Source organism: Schistocerca nitens, chromosome 3 (genome assembly GCF_023898315.1).
Source record: "Schistocerca nitens isolate TAMUIC-IGC-003100 chromosome 3, iqSchNite1.1, whole genome shotgun sequence".
Lineage (NCBI taxonomy): Eukaryota > Metazoa > Arthropoda > Insecta > Orthoptera > Acrididae > Schistocerca > Schistocerca nitens.
The window spans coordinates 248,472,946-248,495,707 of NC_064616.1; the positions used below are offsets into that span (position 1 = coordinate 248,472,946).

Genomic DNA, 22,762 nt, shown 5'->3' on the forward strand with positions numbered 1-22,762 from the left:
GACAAACTGTTCAGTTATAACTGCACATCAGTTGGGTTGTGATGTCACCAGACCACTGCCAAAACGGAATGTACTGGGATCCAGTATAGCATGTATAATTGCCACACACACACACACACACACACACACACACACACACACCTGAAAAAAAAACCTTGCAATAAAATGAAACTCTACAAATAATGTTATTTATTATGAATATTATATGGGTGATAGAGTACTCTTAGACGGCCACACAAATGATGTTAACAACTTGTTCAATAAACAGTATAGAAATATAAAATTTAATGTTGAATATGAAAACAGTGTTAGTATTGACTTCCTAGGCCTCACCATGACTAAAGGCAACAACTGACACACATGCAAAGTTCACAGCGAAACAATAGAAACCACCACACAGAGCTGATCTTGCCACCCTACAAAATACAAATATTCTGTGTACAGAGCACTAGTTAAGTCAGTAATACAAAAATGGATAAATACACGAATCGCAACAAACTGTACATGATCAAATAGCTGCAGCAAATTGCTATAACAATACACTTACTGATATCGTACATAAAAGAAGAAAACCAAAAATAAACAAACTGCTACACAGAAAATGTAAAGAAACCTACTGCTTGGATACAACAAAACTCTTTTACAAAATAGCAAAGATTTTCAAGTTGCATGACATCAACATTACTTTCGCAACACACACTGAGACACAACATAAAACACAGATACACACATGTAGTAGGCATGTACAAAAAAGTGTTATTACATGCAAAGGCCTGTATGTAAGTCAAACTGGGAGAGACTTAAAAAAAAAATAGTGCCACACAATTAAGCTAAGTCAGCAGTAGCCACAGACATTAAGAATACTCACCACCCTTTGTATTATTTCATGAATGATCTACATATATTACATAAAATGGACAAAGGACACCGAATGGACTTCTGTGAAGAACTAGAAGTTTTCATTCATGGCACACTACATCGTAACAGTTTGATAAATAAGTTATAAAGTAACAATATAAACTTATTCAAAATCGTCTCCAATGTGGAATAGTTGTTTTATTAATATAGGCAGTTAACTGAAAAATATATTAATATCTTACTGGATAACCAAGGAATACCAAAGAATCGTAATATCTAATATGTGCCTTTACATCAATATGCCAGTATAAAAAAATATAATTTTCACACACAAAAGGGTGGAGCCCCTCTGCGCCCACACCGGCATGATGCCAACACCAAAGGTCTATTGCCATATCTGCATATTTTTTAGTTTTCACTAAGTGAGGTCTCAAAGAATGTGGGTACTGCGATGTTTGCATACGTCTGGTTATGATTAACTATTAATGCGTGCTCATCTGGAGATAGATTGGGTCAAAAGTTGAACAAAGGGTAGTGATTTGAAGGGCAGAAGAAAAAGTGCCAAGGCGAGAGCCAACAGAAAAAAATCTCTGCAATAGTTCGGTCAGGCTGTAAGAGAAGTAACGATTTTCTTGCTACCTGCGACAGGTCATGCAAGGGTAAGTTTTGTTAGTAATAGGTATGATGCAGGCAGATACAGACGTTGTGGAGGTCGTGCAAGGGTAAGTTTTGTTAGTAATAGGTATGATGCAGGCAGATATAGACGTTGTGGAGTGATGTTACTCAATGCCTGCAGCTGGGTGCCTTTGTTGGCTTCTCGGTCAGCATCAGCATGCCTTTAACAGTTGGGTTCATCATCGGTTAGTGGCAGACAGGTCGTACATTGGATTCACTGTGTGGGGTAGTATTGGCAGTTTGTTTGTGCGCTAGTGTGTGAGGTTGTCGGCTTCCCTGCTGTGGCCTGTTGGTCGGCTGTGATAGCAGTTGTCATATCAGTGTTGCTGATGTGCAGGGGCTGGCCAGTGTTGTCTTTAGTGAGTGTTAGTAGCTGACCATAGATGGTTATGCCCTAGCAAGGTATGTCATTGGCTGCTTATGCTTCCACCTATGGTCGTGATCAGTTTCCCAGAGTAAGTAAGGGGGAATTTTTAGTGTGTCTCAAGTTCCTGTATAATTGTGTGGCGAGTTTTTCGAAAATTTCCTTGAGGGTTTCAAGGCGGTATTCATTGTGAAGATGCATGGTGCGCCTGTAGAGTGGAGCACTGCTAATGATGCGTAGCAATTTGTTCTGTATGATCTGCAGTTGGTGCAGTCATGTAGGAGTTGCCTATCCCTAGACATTTGCTGTGTACGTCATCAGAGGTCTAACCAGTGTCATGTATATGGACCTTGACACCCTCCTATTTAGTGTGCTTTCAGTGTGCATTGGGTAGTCGTTTGAACCTCACGTGCGCTCTGTTGGCAACGTATTGTGTATGGCCGCCCCCCCCCCCCCCCCCATGTAAGTTTCCAGTCCAGCCAGACACCAGACACCAAGGTGTCTTGACTTTCTCTCGGAAATGTATTAGGCATGCAAGTTGTGTTACCTGTCTATAGTGTTGATGTTTGCACAGTAGCTATGGTCTGTGTGTGAACATAACTGCTTCGCATGTGTCAACGTTCCAACTAAGGCTCAGCAGTTATTTTCATACCAGCTGAAATAAATTTATATTAGCAGTTAATTTGTTGGACTGTAAACATCTGAATGTGAAAGTGTTAAGTGACGTTGTTTATTATGTGCTGTGTGTGCCAGATAAGTTTCCAGTGAAATGTAAAGATTAATGTACATGTAACTGTAATGCACTTGATGATAGCAAATGTCATACTTACAAATATTAGTAAAAATTGACTGAGGTAGTAATTGACCATTCAGTCACTGACCTCAACCAATTTCATTTGATGTGGATGTATTAAAGTTGGTGTTTTTTATTTTCTATGGCCCCTCTGTACATCCTAGCATAGACACACAAATCTGCCTTTAATGATATCATCTTAATAAAACTGTACTCTCGGAGAATTAAATTTGGTGGTTCCCTTGTCCCATTACTATAGTAAGATATATGGAGAGACCATAAAAATTCAAAAACACTCAAACAATTTTAACAGAACAAGAGGAGGACTGAAACTAGACAAATTCTGGCTGTTAGTGCTAAATAAAGCAATGAAAAGTTAGGCACAGAAACAAATTACCAAATATATAAGTACTGGATGTGTGTGCAAGCCTAAATTGTATGATCATATATTTTTGTATTATACAGTAGAGAATAATACATGTTGCACAATTTGTGGTTGCACCTGTTAATGGCAATATACTATTTGAAACTGTTAGTGTGTAGAGCTCAGAGAAATACTGCTAAAGCTCATAGGTTTTTCAATTGACACATTAGTGTAGCTAAACACCAAAAATACGAGGTGTGTTCAAAAAGATTGTGCAACATTCATAATTTCTCATGACTGGTATGTTGGAGCAAAATGCGGTTGGCAACCCTGCACCCACCTGTGTTGAATGTGTAACTGCTGGAAGTTTTGTTGTTGTATATCTGTTAGTTATTGTTCAGTGCTGTATTGAGTAGAATGTTGTTTTGTACGGTTTGTGAATTTTGAGATGGCAGGGTTAGAGGAGAAATGATTCAGCATTAAATTTGGCATGAAACTCAAGGAAACGTTTACACACACACCAAATGCACTAGAAAGCCTAGGGTGATGATGAGTGCTTAAGCTGTACACAGTGTTACAAATGGTTCACATGGTATAAAAATGGCCATTTGGAAGTTAAAGATGACCCTCACTCAGGATTCTCTTCAACATCTACTGATGACGCTCACGTCAGGAATGTCAATGAAATTGTATGTTCCAATTGAAGACTGACTGTCCGAAAGATTGCAGAAGAATGTAACATTTCAGTTGGATCATGTCATGAAATCCTGACACAGCATCTTGGAATGCCTCATGTTTATTTTCAGACTGTAACAAGAACTTGAAGTGATACAGGACACCATTGACTTTAATGTGGCCAGAGAATATGGATGTGTAGTGTGGCATCTGTTGCTGCAGTCATAACATTTATAACCTCACCTATTTCAAAACGGAAAAATTGCAGTAAGTTCATTACACTGTTAGGAGATTTCCATCTTCATCTCATTTCCTGTTACATGTTTGTCCCAGAAGTAGCTTAAATAATGCAAAAAAAAAAAAACAACATTACTCTAAACCAAGGGGTTATAAGAGTAATTTCTTTTGACATTGACATGCTTGTTGTATGCTCAGTGGCTTGAGCAAGAGATTGAGACACACATAAGTGACAATTGTGACAGATTGACTGTGATTTCGAACTTCTTGTCATTGTTTGTGTCTTGCTTTTAGTCTTTCTTCCCCTCTTTGAAGAGAGGCAGTTAAAAGTACCTCACATTTACCAGTTGTTGATGATTAAAATGTCATTATTTTTGTAATATGTCACAACTTTTCAGTGCTTTTTATTGTAGAAAAAGAGTACTTTTTATTGTAAGTAAGGGTGAATGAGGAGCAATTGACAATGTTCAGAAATACTGTTCTCAACCGTGTAGTTGATCCCATCCTTTATTATTGTCACTGAATTCTTATTGACTGGGCAATGATGACTTAAAATTGAATTGAATAAATAGTCATAATCCAGATAATCTTGATACAGGCATTTTCACATATGCAAACTGTTTCCACAGATACATGCCAGCAGCCCTTGAGAAGCATGACATTCATACAACTTGACCTCCTGGTTTTGAGAATTCATTGTCGTGTGAAGTCTCCAGGAGAATGGTCTGGCATGGAACCAAGGTCTAGCATGGAACCAAAGACCAATATATGTTCCTAGTGAATCTTCCTCCGTGCAATTTGTATGAAAGTCCATAAAAAGTGCTATCGGTAGTGGTGATAAAACTTGCTGACCAACCAGCAGTTTTAAAGTCCACTATTGCTGTGAGCAGTGTCAACTTTGAGTACTAACCTGGCTCAAGTTAATGTCATAGGGATCGGTTATACACCAGTCTAAAACCAATGCATTTTAAACTATTTTTTTTATTCCCATAAATATTTTGCATTTTAAAAAATCCTATACTGAATGGCATAACATATAGAATAAAAAGATAGCTTTTAAAGTTCTAAATAATGAGTTACAAAATTTTAAAGATCGCAATAAACGCAGAGAATACTTGTGCCCTGCACGTTGACTAGAATACTTTTTTTAATTTTCTGTGTAGTTATGAACTGTAACAACTGTTACCTGTGAACATAAATCTGGGAGGAACTGGCTGGAGCACAGTAGATGTATTGTTTCTTGTACCACTAGCAAGCACTTGTCAGTCAACTGAAGAACTGTAATGTTCAGTCTCTAATGCAGTAACATCACATTCTTATGGACTTCCTTAGCTGCTAAATTCAATGTCAAACTCAGGATCACTATAGCCATCCTTTTTTGAAAGCATTACCTAAACAATAATACAGGAGTGAGTCTGAAACTGTACAGTTTGTTGTTGAGTATCCAAAGCTGCATGCAGTAAATACGATATCTAGTGGCAACCACATCATCCAAATCATGACAACCAGGCTACAAATGTAGTATCAGATGAACTCTAGTGCCAAACTCTTATCAGTGCTGAAACGGCTTTCCTTATTGAGGGGCAATTGCCACTTTTTGCACCATTCAGATATTGTGTCTAAGGGATTTTGTAATTGGTGTTGATCTTCTGACAGCTTTACTGGGTAGTAAAGTACAGCATCATCTGCAAACAATATAAGAGGGCCACTCAGATTGTCTCCAAAATCATTTGTGTGGCTCAGGAATAGCAGAGGGCATATAACACTTCCTTGGGGACTGCCGGATATCAGTTCTGTTTTACTCAATGATTTTTCCATTGATTACTATATACTTTGAACTTTGAACTTTGACAGGAAATGATGAATCCAGTCACACAACTGAAGCAATACCCCATTTTGATAGTGATTTAATATAAATTTTATTAAAGGCCTTTTACATAATCACTTGGAGTGCTGCGCATCTAATAGTTAGCTGTAGGTAGGTATTACCTGGGATTATTAGGTGAGGAAGTAGGTGATAGTAGTTATGGCTGTGGCACGTTTGCATATCTTTATTTTATAAATTTGTCTGTAACTTCTGATATGTGCAGAATTCACAGTGTATCTTATTGCGGCGTTTTTCTGACATCGACAGCTTTCATTTGATACTTTCTATGATTTGATCTGTCTAGTGGTCTGTTACTAATTTCTATTTTCCCGTGTAATATCTATAATTAAAAACAGCTGCAACTTTTTTAATACTTAGCATAGAATCATTTACATCTATAATCTGTAAGCCAGCGTACTCATCACTTATAAATGAAGTACTGATTGCACAAAAGCAAGCAGTAAGAATGTGTGTTCACCAGTGGTCGTTTTGTAGGTTCCTATTTAAGGAGTTCGGCAGTTTAACTGCACCATTCCACTACACACATTCACTAATGAATTCAGTTGTAAATAATCCATCACAATTGGTGAATAGTTATATCCATACCTACAACACTAGAGGAACAAAAAAGTCCAGTATTACCCATTATTAAAGCTGTCAGTGGCTCAGAAAGGAGTGCAATATGCACCAACAGAAATATTTGATCATTTGCTCAGTACCATAAAAATTGTCTGACAGGTAGAAAAGCAAGTTTTAAATTTAACCTACAATCTTTACAGTCTTTTCTCGTAGACAACTCGTCCTTCCATGGATGAATTTCAATTTTGAAAGTGGTAGCTTGTTAAAAGAAAACTAGTTTTTTATGTGTAGTGACATAAGTAGGACTAAAATCTCTTGATAAATGTTAACGCTAATCGTGTATCATCTATACATGTAAATTGATTTGTTCCACATAATTTCACTAAAAGAATTGTTTAAATGATCCATGGAACATGGATCTGACTGACTGTGTGTGGTGGAGGGTGCTTTGTGTACTACTGTATCTTCCTCCTTGTCCTATCCCACTCATGAATGATTTGTGGGAATGATTGCTGGTGAGCTTCTATGTGAACTCAAATCTCCCTACCTTTGTGGTCTTCTTGTGAGATATGCGATATATTAGTCAACTCGTCTAGGAAAATGTATAAAGTTTCAATGTGCTTGCCTCATCACTGTGAGTTTTGGTGTTTATTTGGTTCTACTGCTATATTTGTAAGCCCTGTTACATAGAGTCCCTGGAAATGCAACAGCCATCTTATGTTTCGTTCACTGTAGTACTGCTGTCTTCTGCCCTGCTGCTGAACTCAGTTTTGTCCCTTATTGCAGTTCTCACTCCATGAACAGACTACTCTTAATGTCACACTATGATAGCTTTACTCAATAGACAACATTTGAGATAAGTGTACAGACAAGGAGAACAATGGTACGATTGTTCCTCAAGGAAAATTGGCTTATTCCATGCTACATGAAATGCCGGAAGATGACATAGTGATTGCAACACTGAACTCTTTATTTGGGAGGACAGTGGCTCAAATCCTTGTTTGGCCATATAGATTTAACTTTCCTGTGGGTTAAGGAATTCACTTACAGTGAATGTCGAGATAGTCCTTTTAAAAGGGTGTAGCTGATTTCCATGCCTATCTTTCCCCAGAGTTTGTACTCCACATCTAAAGACTTCAGCATTGACTTCATATTCTAATATTCCTTCATTCCTTCATTCCTATATGTAACAGGGAACTGTCTTGTTGAAATGTGTAATCTGAGTTCACCTGATGGAGGAATGGACCCCAGTTTCTAATGCAGGCTATTCCAACTCAGTCCCATGCAACATGGGCACCTTCAAAGTGGACCTATAGCAAAGTGTTTGCATCTTGTTTGTCCTTTGCTTACGGCCATTCTGGTAGATGTCATGAGACATTTGCATAACTGAAATATATTACTTATAGGGAACAGTATAATGATTGTTTCCATGTGCAGTCAAATTAATTCATTAATTGATAAATTGTATTTATTTGAAAGACAGCTTAGTAAAGGAAACACAACATTTTTTAATATCTTCCATCTCCGCGATCACTTCCAGACAGGTTTCATACATTTTCAGCAAAACATTGTGCAACTTTGTCTGAATTTTGAGATATTTCTGGATCTGATAGCCTAAAAAATGAACTGAAATTATTTAGCACTCCATTTTCAGTTGCACCAGGTAGTATACCTTTGGAAATGCAATTAGAACTAATTGACTTACAAACTTGCTCTCTGCTCAAGGACAAGAGTTACACATGCTAGAATTTGTTGTTATGGTACAGGACATTACATGTGTAAAAGTGTTCCCTGTACTACATAGAAAGAGGTTCTACTGCTTCTGACCTGTTTGGCCATCCCTGCTTGCTCGCTCTTGGCCATGTTCTGTAATCTCATAGCATATGGCTCAGTTGCTTGACTGCCAGTGCATGAGCTGTTTGCTGCTTCTACTTACGGATATCCCTTTGCATGCACACAGGCACTAGAATTGGATCATCCCATACTAAAATTCCCCCGAGGGAACACTTACAGTTCGCTATACCCCAGATGCACAAATTGGAATTTCATGTTTTATCGAAATGCACTCCAAACTATCACATTTGGCAACTGAGCAGTGTTGCTCGACAATGCAGGCAGTTGGTGTATGTTTGTAATGGTAGTATCTTCACACATAAGAAGCCATCATTATAAAACAGGTTGAAAAAGGTCTTATCAAAATCTATTTCCCACTCGACACAGTAGAGGACATTCTAGTGCACACTGTTGTTTGTGGGATCTGTAGACTATGAAATAATTATGCCAGTGGTATATGCCCCTAGTCCAGCATACTGCAGAATACAGTGACTCATTATGGTGACATATCAACAAAGACTGCAGTTCTCCAGTGTGGATTGAATGCTGTGGATGATGCTCTGTATTCCATTATGGCCATACAGAAAAGATGATCATACCATGATAATACATTTTGTGGTCTAGTACCCACTCTTCTATTCAAGTGTGCCCTGTATGAGGCAAAATGGCATGATACAACAAATCCATTTCCTTGAGACCAATCATTCTGTCAGTTTGAATTTGTGCATCAGCTGAATATTGCACTGTTTATTGGTGAGTCATTTAAGCATTTTCTACTACATTTCTGTTTCATTTCATGCATCTTCCATGGCAGCTCTTATACACTGAGGTGACAAAAAGTAATGGAATAGCAATATCCCCACGTACAGATGGCAGTAGTATCACATACACAAGGTATGGAAGGGCAGTGAATTGGTGGAACTGTCATTTGTACTCTGGTGTTTCATGTGAAAAGGTTTCCGACATGATTAGGGCTGCACAACAGGAATTATGACTTTGAATGCAGAATGCTAGATGGAGCTAGAGGCTTGGGACATCCCATTTCGAGAATCATTAGGGAATTCAGTATTCTGAGGTAGTGTCAATAATGTGCTGAGATAACCAAATTTGATGCATTACCTCTCACCACAGACATCGCAATAGCCACCGGCCTTCACTTAACGAATGAGAGCAGCGGCGTTTGTGTAGAGTTGTCAGTGCTGACAAACAAGCAACACTGTGTAACATAACCACAAAAATCAATGTGGGACATACGACAAGTGTGTGTGTGTGTGTGTGTGTGTGTGTGTGTGTGTGTGTGTGTGTGTGTGTGTGTGTTAGGACAGTGCCGTGAAATTTGGTGTTAATGGGCTATGGCAATGGTCAACCATTGCGAATGCCTTTGCTAACAGTACATAACCTGCAGTGCCCCTTCTGGGCTCGTGACCGTATCAGTTGGACTCAAATGACTGGAAAACTGTGACCTGGTCAGATGACTCCTTATTTTATTTGGGAAGAGCTGATAGTAGGGTTAGTGTGTGGACTCAAGTTGTCCACAAGGCACAGTGCACGCTGGTCGTGGCTCCATAGTGGTGTGGGCTGCATTTACATGGAATGGACTGGGTCCTTTGGACAACTGAAATAATCATTGACTGGAATTTATTCAGTTCAGCTACTTGGAGACCATTTGCAGCCATTCACGGAGTTAATGTTCTCAAACAACGGTGGAGTTTTTATGGCTGACAATGCAACATGTCACCAGGTCAAAATTGTTTGTGATTTGTTTGAAGATTATTCTGCACAGTTTGAGTGAATGATTTGGCCACCCAGATTGCCTGACAGGAATCCCACCAAATGTTTATGGGACATAATCGAAAGGTCAGTTCGTGCACAAAATCCTACATCTGCAACACTTTCGCTATTACAGACTGCTATAGAGGCAGCATGGCTCGGCATTTCTGCAAGGACTTGCGACGTCTTGTTGAGTCCATGCCACATAGAGTTGCTGCACTACGCTGGGCAGTAGGATGTCCGACATAATATTAGGAGGTATCCAACGACTTTGTCATCTCAGTGTATAATTATCTGTCGCATGAGATGATGATGATTCTGGGGCTACACGTGCACCATATCTGTACATTCACGAATGCTTTTTAATGGCATGCTGTTACAGGTATCCATGTTTGGATTCATTAGAGACAGTCATTATGGGTATTGTGATTTTTACAGACTTGAAAAGTATTCAACAGTTTAACACTTCTCTTAGTTTCCTTCCTTAAAACTGGTATTTAGCTTGTGCAACAGACAGGAAAACAGTTTTACTCTTGGGCTGTAGAAGGTACAGTTTATTTCTTCTCTGCCTGTGTATTGCTAAATAGACGAGAATTATACTAAAGTTAGTTGATAATTTACAAGACAGTAGAAGTGGAGAAAATATTGGCTGCTGAGCTTGAGGAAGGGAAAAAATGAAGTTAAGTATGAAGTTTGGAAAAGATTCATAATGTCAGGTTACAGTGACCAGCCATGACAGAGTATGAGAAGTGTGAATAAATCCTGCTATCATTGGTGAGAGAAATTGCACAAATTCATGCATTTTGTGTGAATTGTGAAATGATTTAAAATAGCTTTTGCATCTACAGAAGCACTTGATACAATGTTTTGACTCCAGTCCTAGCCATCAAATGTTTGACAGGATACTACTTCAAAAATTCTCACTTTTTAGTGTGATCAGGCTCACAAAACTACTCATTTTATTAATGTGTACACATGGGGCAGATCTGTTTTTAAGAAACAGTTCAGTTTGATTCTATGGTTTCTGTCATTTCTTTTTCTGTGTTAGCAATTTTCGAAGTTTGGATTTAGGTTTGTGAGCTCTGTTGACTTGTCCTAGTATATAGTACAGCGAAGGAGTGGAACTACATGGCCTGCTGAGTAGTTCAGCATTGTTGCTAGAGGTCAGTGCCATAAGGAGAGAAAAATTGTTTATGATATGTATTAAACTATTGGTAGCTCATGTGTTGGATGTGATAGTTAGTCGTATCCCTAAATCATTGGAGTGGTTCCTTTTGATTACTGTAGCAATAATTTGGTTATTTTGTTTTCATATACTGGCAGTTGCCAGAAGACTGTTCTTTTGTAATATTAGTAAGTGTACTGTACATTCTATAGTAGAGCATGACTGTAATAAAAGTTATCTTAAAGTGGGGTGTTTAGCATGGGCTGTTAAGGAGTGGGAAGGGAACAACATGACGCTTTCTGTTGGTTGGTGTGAAATATGTGTAATGTTTACTAGAAAATGCTGAAGATGAATTTCAGGTAACTTTTCTTCATTGCTGCTTTAGCAGAGGTTTTTGGAACTTCATAAATTAAATTGTGATTTAATTTTTACATGTATTTATTTTCATGCTTGCTGGTGTAGTTTAAGTAATATTTCTGGTGTGTATATTCAAGCTTTTATTGTGTGCAAAATTTGCATAATTAGTGAATTACTCATATTTCCTTTCCAGGGCTTTTCGAGTTGTAAAAACTGCTGATAAATCAATTACTTTAGTTTTGCTAATGTTGTTAACTTCCGAATTTACTTTTTGGTTTCTGTTAACAGTCTGTCCAGAGGAATTATTCAATGAATTATGTAAATCTTGTGCTGCCAAAAAGATAAAGACATTGAAAGAAATCAACATAGCATTCTTGCCATATGAGTGCCAGGTTTGTAACTGTTACCGTTCTCCCAGTGTAGACGATTTCACTATTTTAATGCTTGCTGCCTGTTAGTATCGGACTTGATGTTCAGTTTAGCCACCTTCAGAACAAGAAACAGCATGTTAAATCTACCTCAGTTGATTCAGATTAGTAGTCTTAAGTGTCTGTAGTAAAATGTTAAATGAGAATTAGTTACAAACCTTTACAATTATGATGAAATATGAGTAGATGCACACAAGGTTTGATAATAAAAATTAAGTTTTGAGTGAAAATATAATTATGGTTCTCTTTTTAACCAATTTGTTGTAATAATAATTTCAAAATTGCATAATGTGCACTGATATGTGCCATTTGTTTTATGTAAATTATACAATCCTATCACCAGCAAAGTAGTTAGTTTTAGGAATTAAATGTGAAAAATGGTATCATGTAAATTAGTTTTGTCTGTAGTTTTTACATATCCTTGATATCAATATCTAAGTTTGGTTAGGTGTTTTTCAGTTTATTAATTAGTTTGATTATCTGTGCCTCATTTTCAGATTTACCTCTGTCAGCTCCATACACTATAGAGATTAAATAAAAGGTATCAAGTTGCAAAATCTTGCAGACCATTTAGTGCTATTGAGTTGGGGTGTAAAGCAACCACATTTTCATTTGTAGTAGTTGAATTATTTTATGTACTGGGAGATATCAAAGGTCTCCATTGAAACTTTGCAACTGATACTGTTATACAGCATTAAAAATTTTGAACATGTAAAAGATACTAAGGTAATTGGTAGTGACTTTGCTGATCTTTTGACATTTCTTTTGCTCCAAGTTGGACCATGCACTCATTTAAAGGAAATGCAGTTGTTTGGAAAGTGCTAGGGATTGATTGTCCTCAATAAACAATTGACTAAAAATTGTGAATGCTTCTGGAAGTTGGCTGAAATGGGACAGCGGTCATGTGACATCTCTCACTTGTGTGGTGCGGTCTTTGTCTTGACCGACAGATTTACAAAAGAATTGTTCAGGATCTGTCCGCAGCTAAATATTTGTGACAAGCAAGATTATAAATAGGTTTGCTGCTCATTTCATTTGCATCATTTTGTGTTGCGCTCTTAGGTTTCTACCCAACCACACCCTTTAAAATTGCGACATATTCCGAATAAACATCAAAGTGTTAGTGACAAGCAAGACTATAAACATGATTTCCCCTTGTTTTATTAGCAACAATTTAAACTGTACTCTTAGGTTCCTGCCTAACATCATAATTGGAGCTTGTGACATATTTGAAAAGAAATAGCCAAAAATTTGTGACAGGCAAGAATATATTGTTACTGGGCATTTTACTTGCAACACTTCAAGCTGTACTGGTTCCTGCCTAATCACACCCTCAGGAATCACAACATATTGAAGAAAAAAGGTCAAATACTTGTGACAAGAAGCAACATAAATGTCATTGCTGGTTGTTTCACTCACATCAGTTTCATATTTTTACTCAGACTGAACTCACAAAATTGAAGAAATTCATTACTGAGAGAGCACGCTCTTATACATAAATACCAATGAATATTGCAGAATGTACTAATGTTACATGAATAGGAAACTTCCAGAATGTGTTACAAATGTGAAAGTGATACACCTACCTTTGAACCTACTACCTTCAATGTAACAAGACACATCTCTTCACATACAAAATAATGCTTCAAAATGTTCATAGTAAATTTTCTTAGAACATCTGCAACTAATGTCATTCAGTGGCATCTAATTATAACACATCACACCTAGTGTGATAAATCTTCATTAAAATATCATACAGTCGTAACACGTAAGTTATAATATGAAAACAACCAAAATATAATGAACCCAATATGGCTTCTCAAATGTAGGGAGTGCTGGATATCTCATAACTGCTTTCCAGTTTTAGCCAAATGCCAAACACACTTCAGATTTTTAGTCACTAGCTTTAATAAACAATGCTGCTGTTTGTCAACAAAGCCACATAATTCATAACCAGCTTTCTAACTGCATAAGTTGTGACCTTAGAAAAGTTTGTTCTTTGTTGATGTAAGTCGCCACTCTTGAACTGGGAACATTTGTATGAATGTAGATAAGAATTATGGAAGGCTGGCTGTGTCTGTGTGCTTTACAAAATTTTGTTCATGAAAGATCTTTTATTTCTTTCGACATAGGCTCTTTGTCATTGTTTGCATAAAAAGTCATCATGATCATTAGTATATTTCATTGAGAGGTAACGTATTCTCATCAAAACAATTAATTTTGTTTGTGTTATTGCCTATGAACCTATGTAGCCATTAATCAGTTAGGAGAAATGTCATGTAACAGTCTGTCCAGAATTGGTATGTGATTGTTACATTATGGTATTATAGGATTTTAGTACAGTCGGGCTGAAAAGTTGCTACTGTTATTGAACTGTCTTTTATCTGGGCCCAGGTAATGTGGTGCAGTGATTAAATCATCGGACTTTTGTTTAAGATGGTCAGTGTTAAAATGTCTATCCTGATTTAAGTTTAGTAATTTTCCTAGGACAGTTCATATAGAAGGATGTGACCAGTATCCTCCTGCATTCCTGCCCAGATGAGCTTGACACGAATGGGATATTAAACTCTAAATTTTCTACCATCTTATTTTGTAATTGGTGGTCTGGATGTCGTAATTGTAGTAGTATTAGGTAGAAGGAGGGGGGCAGCTAAGATAGTTTCAAGTAAATGATGACAAGAAGCTTGCAGTTAAATGTGGAATCTGTATCTCAATGTGATTTTCCACTTTTACAGTTAGTTTTGCTAGAAGTGAAAGCCACTGTCTGGGGGGAAAAAACCACAGTACCCAATGGAGACTGAATGACAGACATAGTGATTTGTTGTCTAACTCTTTAAACTGTCACACCAGTTAAAAGGCGAATATCATTAAAGAACAACTTCAGCAAGCTATAAATGTTTATTTTTCCCCCTTTCCTTCTGTTGACCAATAACACGCAATTAATAGCAGCTGTTAAATTTTTAAGTATGCATTTTGTGAAAACTGTGTGTTAAATTTCAGGCGTGAAATTGGGACATAACTTTTTTCAGATTTCGGAGCTGAAAACCTTTAGCTATTATTAAGGAGAGTCTGTTACACAACAGAGCGTAATTTTATGTCCTGTCACAAATTTGTGCAGCTTGACAAGAAATGGCTCCAAAATGTAGCGTGAACAAGGATTGAGTCAGGCAGCTTACTGTTAAAACTGATAACAGGTGTGGGTAGGTATACCTAGTGTTAAAGACTTCGAACAAAAATTCTTGTGGGAGGAGGAGATACAAGTAAGAGTCCATGGATTGTCAAATTGGAAGCCCCTGTCTTGACTGAACGTCTGTCAGATAAAATTCTTGGACCCCCCCCCCCCCCCCCCAAATCCTAAACATGAGGCTATGGGAGTGATATGAACATTGTCTTAATTTATTGAGTTGCCAGTTTATATGCCTTGCTTCACTGCTACAGATTTTTCAGTTATGAGACTGTACTGCTGCTGATCCATGCATCATTATTGTGTGATGCGTGTCATTTGACTTATGTACCACTTAACATGCTCACACAGAATAATTTGACAGCTCCCCCACATATTATTCTTTTTAGAACCCAGGGGATCTGCTGTCTTGGCCATTGGGAAGTTGATTAATTTCACATGTTTCTTCCGTGTGATGGCTATTTTTTAATTAAACGCTTGCCACACTCAGAAAAAATGGCTGTAGGCTTCATCAGGGTTGCCACAAGTTCTGTAAATCAGGGAATTTCAAATGCATCATGGAAATTTGAAGGAAAAAACACTGGAAAAATCTCGTTTTTGTCTCAGTAGCATGAAATTGTTCGTTTACTGAGATGTCATGCTGCGTCATTGGCTGGGTGCAGCTAAGGATGTGCTCCGTTTACCTACTCTCTCATTCTTACTGCTTCTCCCCTTCCCACCCCTCCCCTCAGCTTGCAGTCAGTGCTGCCACCACTACTTTGTGTTAGCCTAGCAGATGCTGATGAGAGGCAGGGAGGCACGAGGAGTGGTTTGTTTGGATCTGATTCACAGATTGTTGATGCAGTGGCTGCAGGCAACGGTCATGTTTGCATGAGTTGTCTGAGTGATTGTGTGAATGTGCGTGCACACTCATTTCCTGACAAAGGCTATGGCCAAAAATTTAGTTGTGAGAGTGTGATTGTCTTTTCTGTGTGCCTGTCTGTGGCTCAGTGATCATCTGTATGATGAGTTGCTACCTGTCCTCATTAGTATTTATTCTCAGAGTATTTGCGCAAGTTGTCTGTTGTGTGGGCAATCACCGCGGTCTCATTTCATCAACATGGTGTTTGTGTACGTGAATAGGTAGCCACACGAATGGGCTTCCATGACAGGCCAAAACTGCAGGCCATTTCTGTGGGTATCTCTAACGGATTGGACCTGCCCTTCTAAAGCCCATAGTTTCCCACTAAAGTGCGGGCCGTGCCTGTCAGAAGTAGTCTCGCCAATCTGCCCACAGGCCTGGTCTGGTAGTGTGTGGTGTAATGCAGTGGATTTTCATGGTTTACCCAGGACTGTAGTGCTCCTTGGCAGGCCAGAGGCCACAGGCGATGGATTTCAGGACTTGTGACTGTCTCACCACAAGTGCATTGTACAGTGTGAAGTTTTATAGCGATTTTATTTATTCTAGTACATTCTGGCACTTTCAAAGTAGTTTATATATTAGAAAGTATGGATGATAAGAAGAAGAAAATTGTGGCAATCACTGCCAATTTTATGTACTCATGTATTTCTTAAAAGAAGAAGAAGAAAACACACTACCTGTAGAATAATAGACACAACCAGTAGGTAGTAACTGACAATAATGAACATAATAGAAGAAACATTGTATTGGCAGTCACCTATAGTGTTGGTTTATACAGCTCTTCTCCACCTTACACATTTCTTTAAAGAGGCCTACTTTTTGTGAGCTTATTTCTGAAAGCAGTGAGGGTATTTTAAATCTGTCTTGTGACTCCAACAGAATGCGTATTTGTGTCATCAAACGTGTTTTGCTTTATTGAAATAATGGCAGTGGTCCCAATGAAACATATTTACCATTTGGCTTGCTTTCTCCATCTAAAAACAGTTCATTACAAAAAGATGTTGATGTTAGTAGTTAGTTTTTGCTCACATGTTCGGAAATGCAGAAATCCTTGCATTTTTTTCAACTTATTTCTTTACTTACACCAGAGATCTCAAAATTTGTCAGTGAGAAGTGCTAAAACTTGTTTGGAAATCAGGGAATTTCACATGGGGAAAACTTGTTGCAATTTTGTTCATAGAACTACACTATCATCATGGTTGAAATCTCACTTTCAGAACTTCCCTAATTTGATGCGTTTTTTCCTTAAAATTCGGTTACAGGTGCACAGTTTGCCAGGGAGGCTGCCACTGTTACACTGCTTGGGTCCTATAACTCAGAGTTCTATAAATACCAAAGGTCTGAATGGTGGTGGCATCTCAGTGTTATCTGGTGTAACACTGTATAGTAAACAAAATGTCCTAGAGACCCACCACCTGATAAATTGTGATGTCCAAAACTGGCAGCTATGTTTTCCCATTCAGTAGTAAAACATAACATTGTTATGGAGATGGGATACTTCGAAACTAATCTTAGCTACTGGCTATACACATTTTGTTAATTAAATATGGAATATTTTTGTAAAAGAATTATTGGGAAAATTCTAGATTTATTTAAAGTTAGATATTTGGAGGATAGTGTGAAAAAGAAAAGACCATTCAATAAAGTTTCTTAGTAATCCTGAAATAGGACTAAAACAGTGAATATCCATGTTTGAATGTGTTTTGGACTTAGTTTCCTTCTGTAAACCCACTCAAGAGTTGAAACTGGCAAATCAGCCTGGCAAAATAATGATCATAAAAAGAATTTGTAGGTTTGAAGAACATGAAACACAAAAGTAACACTTTTAGTGATAATCTCGTACTAATTTGATTTTAAAGTAATGTTTTTAACATTCTATATTAATTCCATGTTTCACATTGCCAGGTTTCGTAGGTGGCCTAATATCTCTATGAAAGATGGAAACATGCCAGTGTATTATCTGTATGTAGGAACAAGGAGCATGCTGAACATAGTGTTAACACTGAACATAGTGTTAACACTGAAATGTAATAGCAGTGTAATAGTCACCGTGATGTCACAACTAAAATGAACTGTTTAAGGGTCCTGTAAATTTTTCATGTCAGAAATAAATAATCATTGTTGTAGTTTATAATTACATTTGAACATGGAATTTGGGTTTGGTTCTGTCTTATAAATGAAGAAATGGTTGCATGACTTTATATCTTGATAGTGAAGAATTTAAGTACAGTTACCATCATGCCTTTAGATAAATATTTATGCAGTTACTTCCTTCATGGTTGGCTTAATGTTAGTGTGTTTATCAGTTTCGTTCTATTATGTGTAGTGTACGCAAGTTGTTGTTTTGTTTGTGTATGCTTTGGAGTTGCATGAAACAATTAATACATTTCTCTGGCAAAGTTTATCTTGTGCCCTCCTCCCCCCCCTTGCACACAATTGTGTATATAATAAACATGCTGTATATACATGTTTAGGCATAAACATTACTCGTTGTTTTGCTAATAGAACTGATAATTTTTCCCACAATTTTAACATCAATATTTGATTTTTATTAGGTATTTTCTCTGGATTCACCTGATACATTTCAATGCTTCTACAATCCCTCCTGTGCTGGTGGTCGAAATGCAAACATGGAACGTATTGCTGAACAAATAGCAACCTTGTGTGCTACTCTTGGAGAGTACCCGTCAGTCAGATATCGATGGTATGTTGCCAATTAATTATCCACTAATTTAGTAAGAAATGAGTGTCAATTGTAATGTTATACTAGTGCATTGAGCTGATATGTGAATTGGCTCTTAAATAAAAGCTTTAAAATCAGTGAACCTTACCAGCCAGATAGTTGTTCTGAGTGTTACTTTTCCTGTAATGTATCAAAATTAATATTGTTTAGCATGTTACAGTGACACTTTTCCTTGTAACAAACAGGTAAAAAAGTAAATATTTTACATAGTTGCATTGTTATTAACTGTCTGAAAGTAGATAGGTTTGGCAGATGTCCAGGTTTTTGGGACAGTCTTGGTTTGTGATTAAATAAATTGGTGTCTGGAAAAATACTTTAAAGACATCAGTTTGTCCTCGATCTTGAATTTCAGAGAAATATTCTCATACTATCTATTTTCCTCCAAATTCTTGCAAGGATCTGTTGTATTTCAACTCCCGCTATTGAGCTAAAAAAGCTAAGTAATGAAAGTTTTTATCATTGTAGTTGTCTGATTCCCTTAACAAGTATTATTGCTGTTGAGTTTCCATTAATGTCCCTAATTTCAGTTCAATTTAAGCTTTGCAGCAATATGGTCCTCTGTTTCTCTCCTCGAGTCATATAGTGGTTAATTTGTTATGAAAGTGTTTAATTGTTTAAAGTGAACTCAAAATGCCAAAGAGGAAGTGTTCATTCCAAGAAAAAGTTGTTTCCATTGCACATGGGGAAGAGCAAATACTGAGGATCATTTTGCTAGTGTGAAGCATAAATCAATCATGTACTCTGAAAACACTTAAAAAATGGACAGTTACTTTGTTTCAAATTCATTTAAACAGGGCAAAATAGTAACAGCAGTGGAAGTAGCAATTTACTATCATACCGTTAAACATCAGATGTCTTCGAAATCAGTGGACTGTACTTCTAGGCTAAGCTCCAAATTTTATAATTATTCGAAAGCAGCAAAAACTGAACTAATTATGTGATGATCTTTCAGAGATCCGTTATCTTGATCTAACTACAGACAGTAGTAATCACAAAGCTTAAGAGAAGTGTCTCGATTTGTCCCGGTTTCTGCTTCCCAAGTTACATCCAATTTGTCAGTTTAAAAGAAATGTCCCATTTTGCCAGACAGGAACTATGACCACCAAATATCCGGAGGAACTATTTTAACAGAGAGAGTTTGAAATAGCTTTGTTTTCAGCATATGAGTTTTGAAGATGTAATCAGTGTTCAGTTACTGGTATTGTACATCATCTAGCGAAGCCCAGTTTGGAAAGATAATATGTCAGAACTTGATTGCAAAATAAACATTGCACAAACCCAATGATGCTCTGATGCCTGCCGTTTGTGGATAGGTGAGTGGTCTATTTAAGATACATGCTGCGTAATGCAATGTAGTACTTAGCCGTGGGACCTCACATTTTATAGTGAAGAGAAACACTCATGTTTTTTAGCAAAATTTTGAAGTTGGTATAGAGTAAACACTTTTAACTTGACAAACTAGGTGACAGATGTTTTGAGGTGTGGTTGCATCGAATACCACTAGAGGTCAGGACTGAACTACTTCTTGAACCATACTCTACCATCCTCAACAACCAATTGTGTGGTAACTGTTCCTGAATGCTTTGTGCTACGTCTTGCTTGTTGTTTATTTTTCTTATTTTGAAATGAGTGAAGTGACTAATCCTGTTCCATTATAGATTTAGATTATGACCCTTACATCAACAGAAGAAATTGGCGATCCCTGTGACAGTGTGTCAATTCTGCGTTCGCAGAACATGGTTGTAGTGTTACTGTGGGTATGGGCCCCTGTCCTGCGAGAGGGAAGCCGGGCTTGTTTTCCTGCACAATTCCTCTCCCTCGGGCACTCAGAATTCTAGTTTGTTTTAAGCTTGTGACCAACTGCCATTGTATTTTTGCCTGCACTCTGTGCTATAGCTTGTGATCATCAATATGGATGGGACCAGACAAAGAATGTCAAGAAACAGCTTAAACTGGAGATGCTTTCAATTCACAGGTGGGAAAATGCCACTGCTTTTCAACAGAGCAATCATTTGTTGTAAGCTTAAATACAGACAAAGAAAACAAAGGCCATTTTGGGAAAAAGCTGTTGAAAGTTTTGCAAAAGCAAATATTCCAGTCAAAATATTCCCAATAAACACTTTTTTAACAGTAAATTTTCAAGAACTGAAGTTTTGTTTGTCTTCACTCATGTAGCATGACAACCTTTTCAATTTGCATGTCTAATAATTTCCAAATAAAAATAGATGCAGGCTTTGATGAATATAGATGAGAATTTTGCAAAAATTGATAGATTCCCCAAATATCATTGTTGATTGTGCAGAATTCATAAAAGATCACTGGGGAATTCACAAAAAAAATGATGCTACATTTTCTGGTCCCTGTAATTCAGGCATATTATCAAGCATCTCTGTGTCCTGTCACACCTGCAAGGTTGACAATAAATAATACAAGGTACCAATATTACTGTTGTTGAACAGTTTTGAACATGAAAGTTCAACCACCTCATTCATGAATAGGCAGTTCGGAGTAGAATACTAATACTGGTGTTTTATTGTATAAGATTGCACTGGAGAAACCATTTCATTTAACAAGTTGAGAACAAACCCCCTAAAAGCAGCTGTTATACAACCGTTTTTAATGATTATGAGGAATTGGGGAAATTTTGAGTCACAGAATCTGGGCACTTTGACAAACAAAACTATGTAATTTTGAAGACCCAGCACTCCATCTTAATCTGTACTTTTCATTCAGCCTTATGTCTTTCCAGATTTATATGGAGACCAAATGGGCATTGAATTTTACAATTTTTTTGTGTTTGTATGAGTATCAAATTTGAAACATTACCATGAAAAATATTTCTCTTTAGTACAATTAAATTTTACATCATGTTAAAGAAGTGACCTTATGCTGAGAAATCTTTGATTTAATTGAAGGAACAAGCACCATACAGAAAGTTAGAGCTTACATTGATGTTACTACAGAGGCATTATTGTAGTGGTTTTCAAACTTGTTTGCTCCAGTGCTCCTTTGACCTGAAGGTGAAAAGACACCCATGGCTTCAACATGTGAAATTCAACTCGAAGTGTGGCGTAAATAAACTTTATTTTATTTTATGACAAAGTTGCCTGGCAAAACCACCATTGCCAGTTGCTTGGCAGTTCACTGACTATGTTCATAGCAGCTGGTACAATATCTTCTGGTATGGTGTGAGGTTTTCTGCTCTTTGCTACATGGAAAGCAATATTCCAAGATCAAAGAAGAGTCTTGGGCTTGTTTAGTGAAAGTTTCTGTTCTCTCATTTCTTTTAACTTGTGAGGAAATTGTCTTAGTTTGTTTACCCAACTACTGTGGTTTGATTCAAAATGTCGTTTCATCTTATTTGGAATCATGTTTTCAGTAGCCAGGACTCTGTAATGAATGACACTATTGTCGTTCATTTTCATCAGTACTGCATGTAAAACTGAAGTTAAAGTAACTCTCACCATAGTTCCTCATTTTCGTTTGTTCGTGTCTTTACAACAGCATGATAGATTTGAAACCAGTCTCTCTCTCTCTCTCTCTCTCTCTCTCTCTCTCTCTCTTTCTCTTGCACCCTATATCCTCAATTATTTACTGGGTATATTCAAATATCTATCTCCCCCTACAGTTTATACCCTCCATAGCTCCTTTTAGCACAATGGAATCGGTTCTGGTGTATTAACAATTGTTCTACCACCCTGTCCCTTCTTCTGTCAGTGTTTTCCCTATGTTCCTTTCTTCTCATCATTCCTTAACGCATCAGTCCACCTAATTTCCAAAATTCTTCTGTAGCACAAGATCTCGGATGTTGCAATTATCTCCTGTTCTGGTTTTCCTGCTGTTGATGATGGATTACTATACAAATCTGTGTTCCTAATGTACATTCTCAGAAATTTCTTCCTCAGATTAAGGCCTGTGTTTGATGCCAGCACATCTACATCTATGTACTTACTCCACAAGCCACTGTAT

General features: G+C 37.3%; 1 protein-coding gene across 3 annotated transcripts in view; it reads left to right on the forward strand.

Annotated features, from left to right (window-relative positions):
- Positions 1 to 22,762, forward strand: part of LOC126248209 (protein ROP) — a 94,477-nt gene that overhangs the window by 30,281 nt on the left and 41,434 nt on the right. For 2 of the 3 annotated variants that reach the window (XR_007545427.1, XM_049949022.1), the window contains exon 5: positions 18,606 to 18,754. Coding sequence is in view for 2 of the 3 variants with exons in the window: in XM_049949022.1 (XP_049804979.1) it covers positions 18,606 to 18,754 (149 nt within the window). In the remaining variant the exon portion in view is untranslated. Of the gene's footprint in view, positions 1 to 11,825; positions 11,930 to 18,605; positions 18,755 to 22,762 lie in introns of all 3 variants that reach the window. The other variant, XM_049949023.1, reaches the window with a different exon arrangement.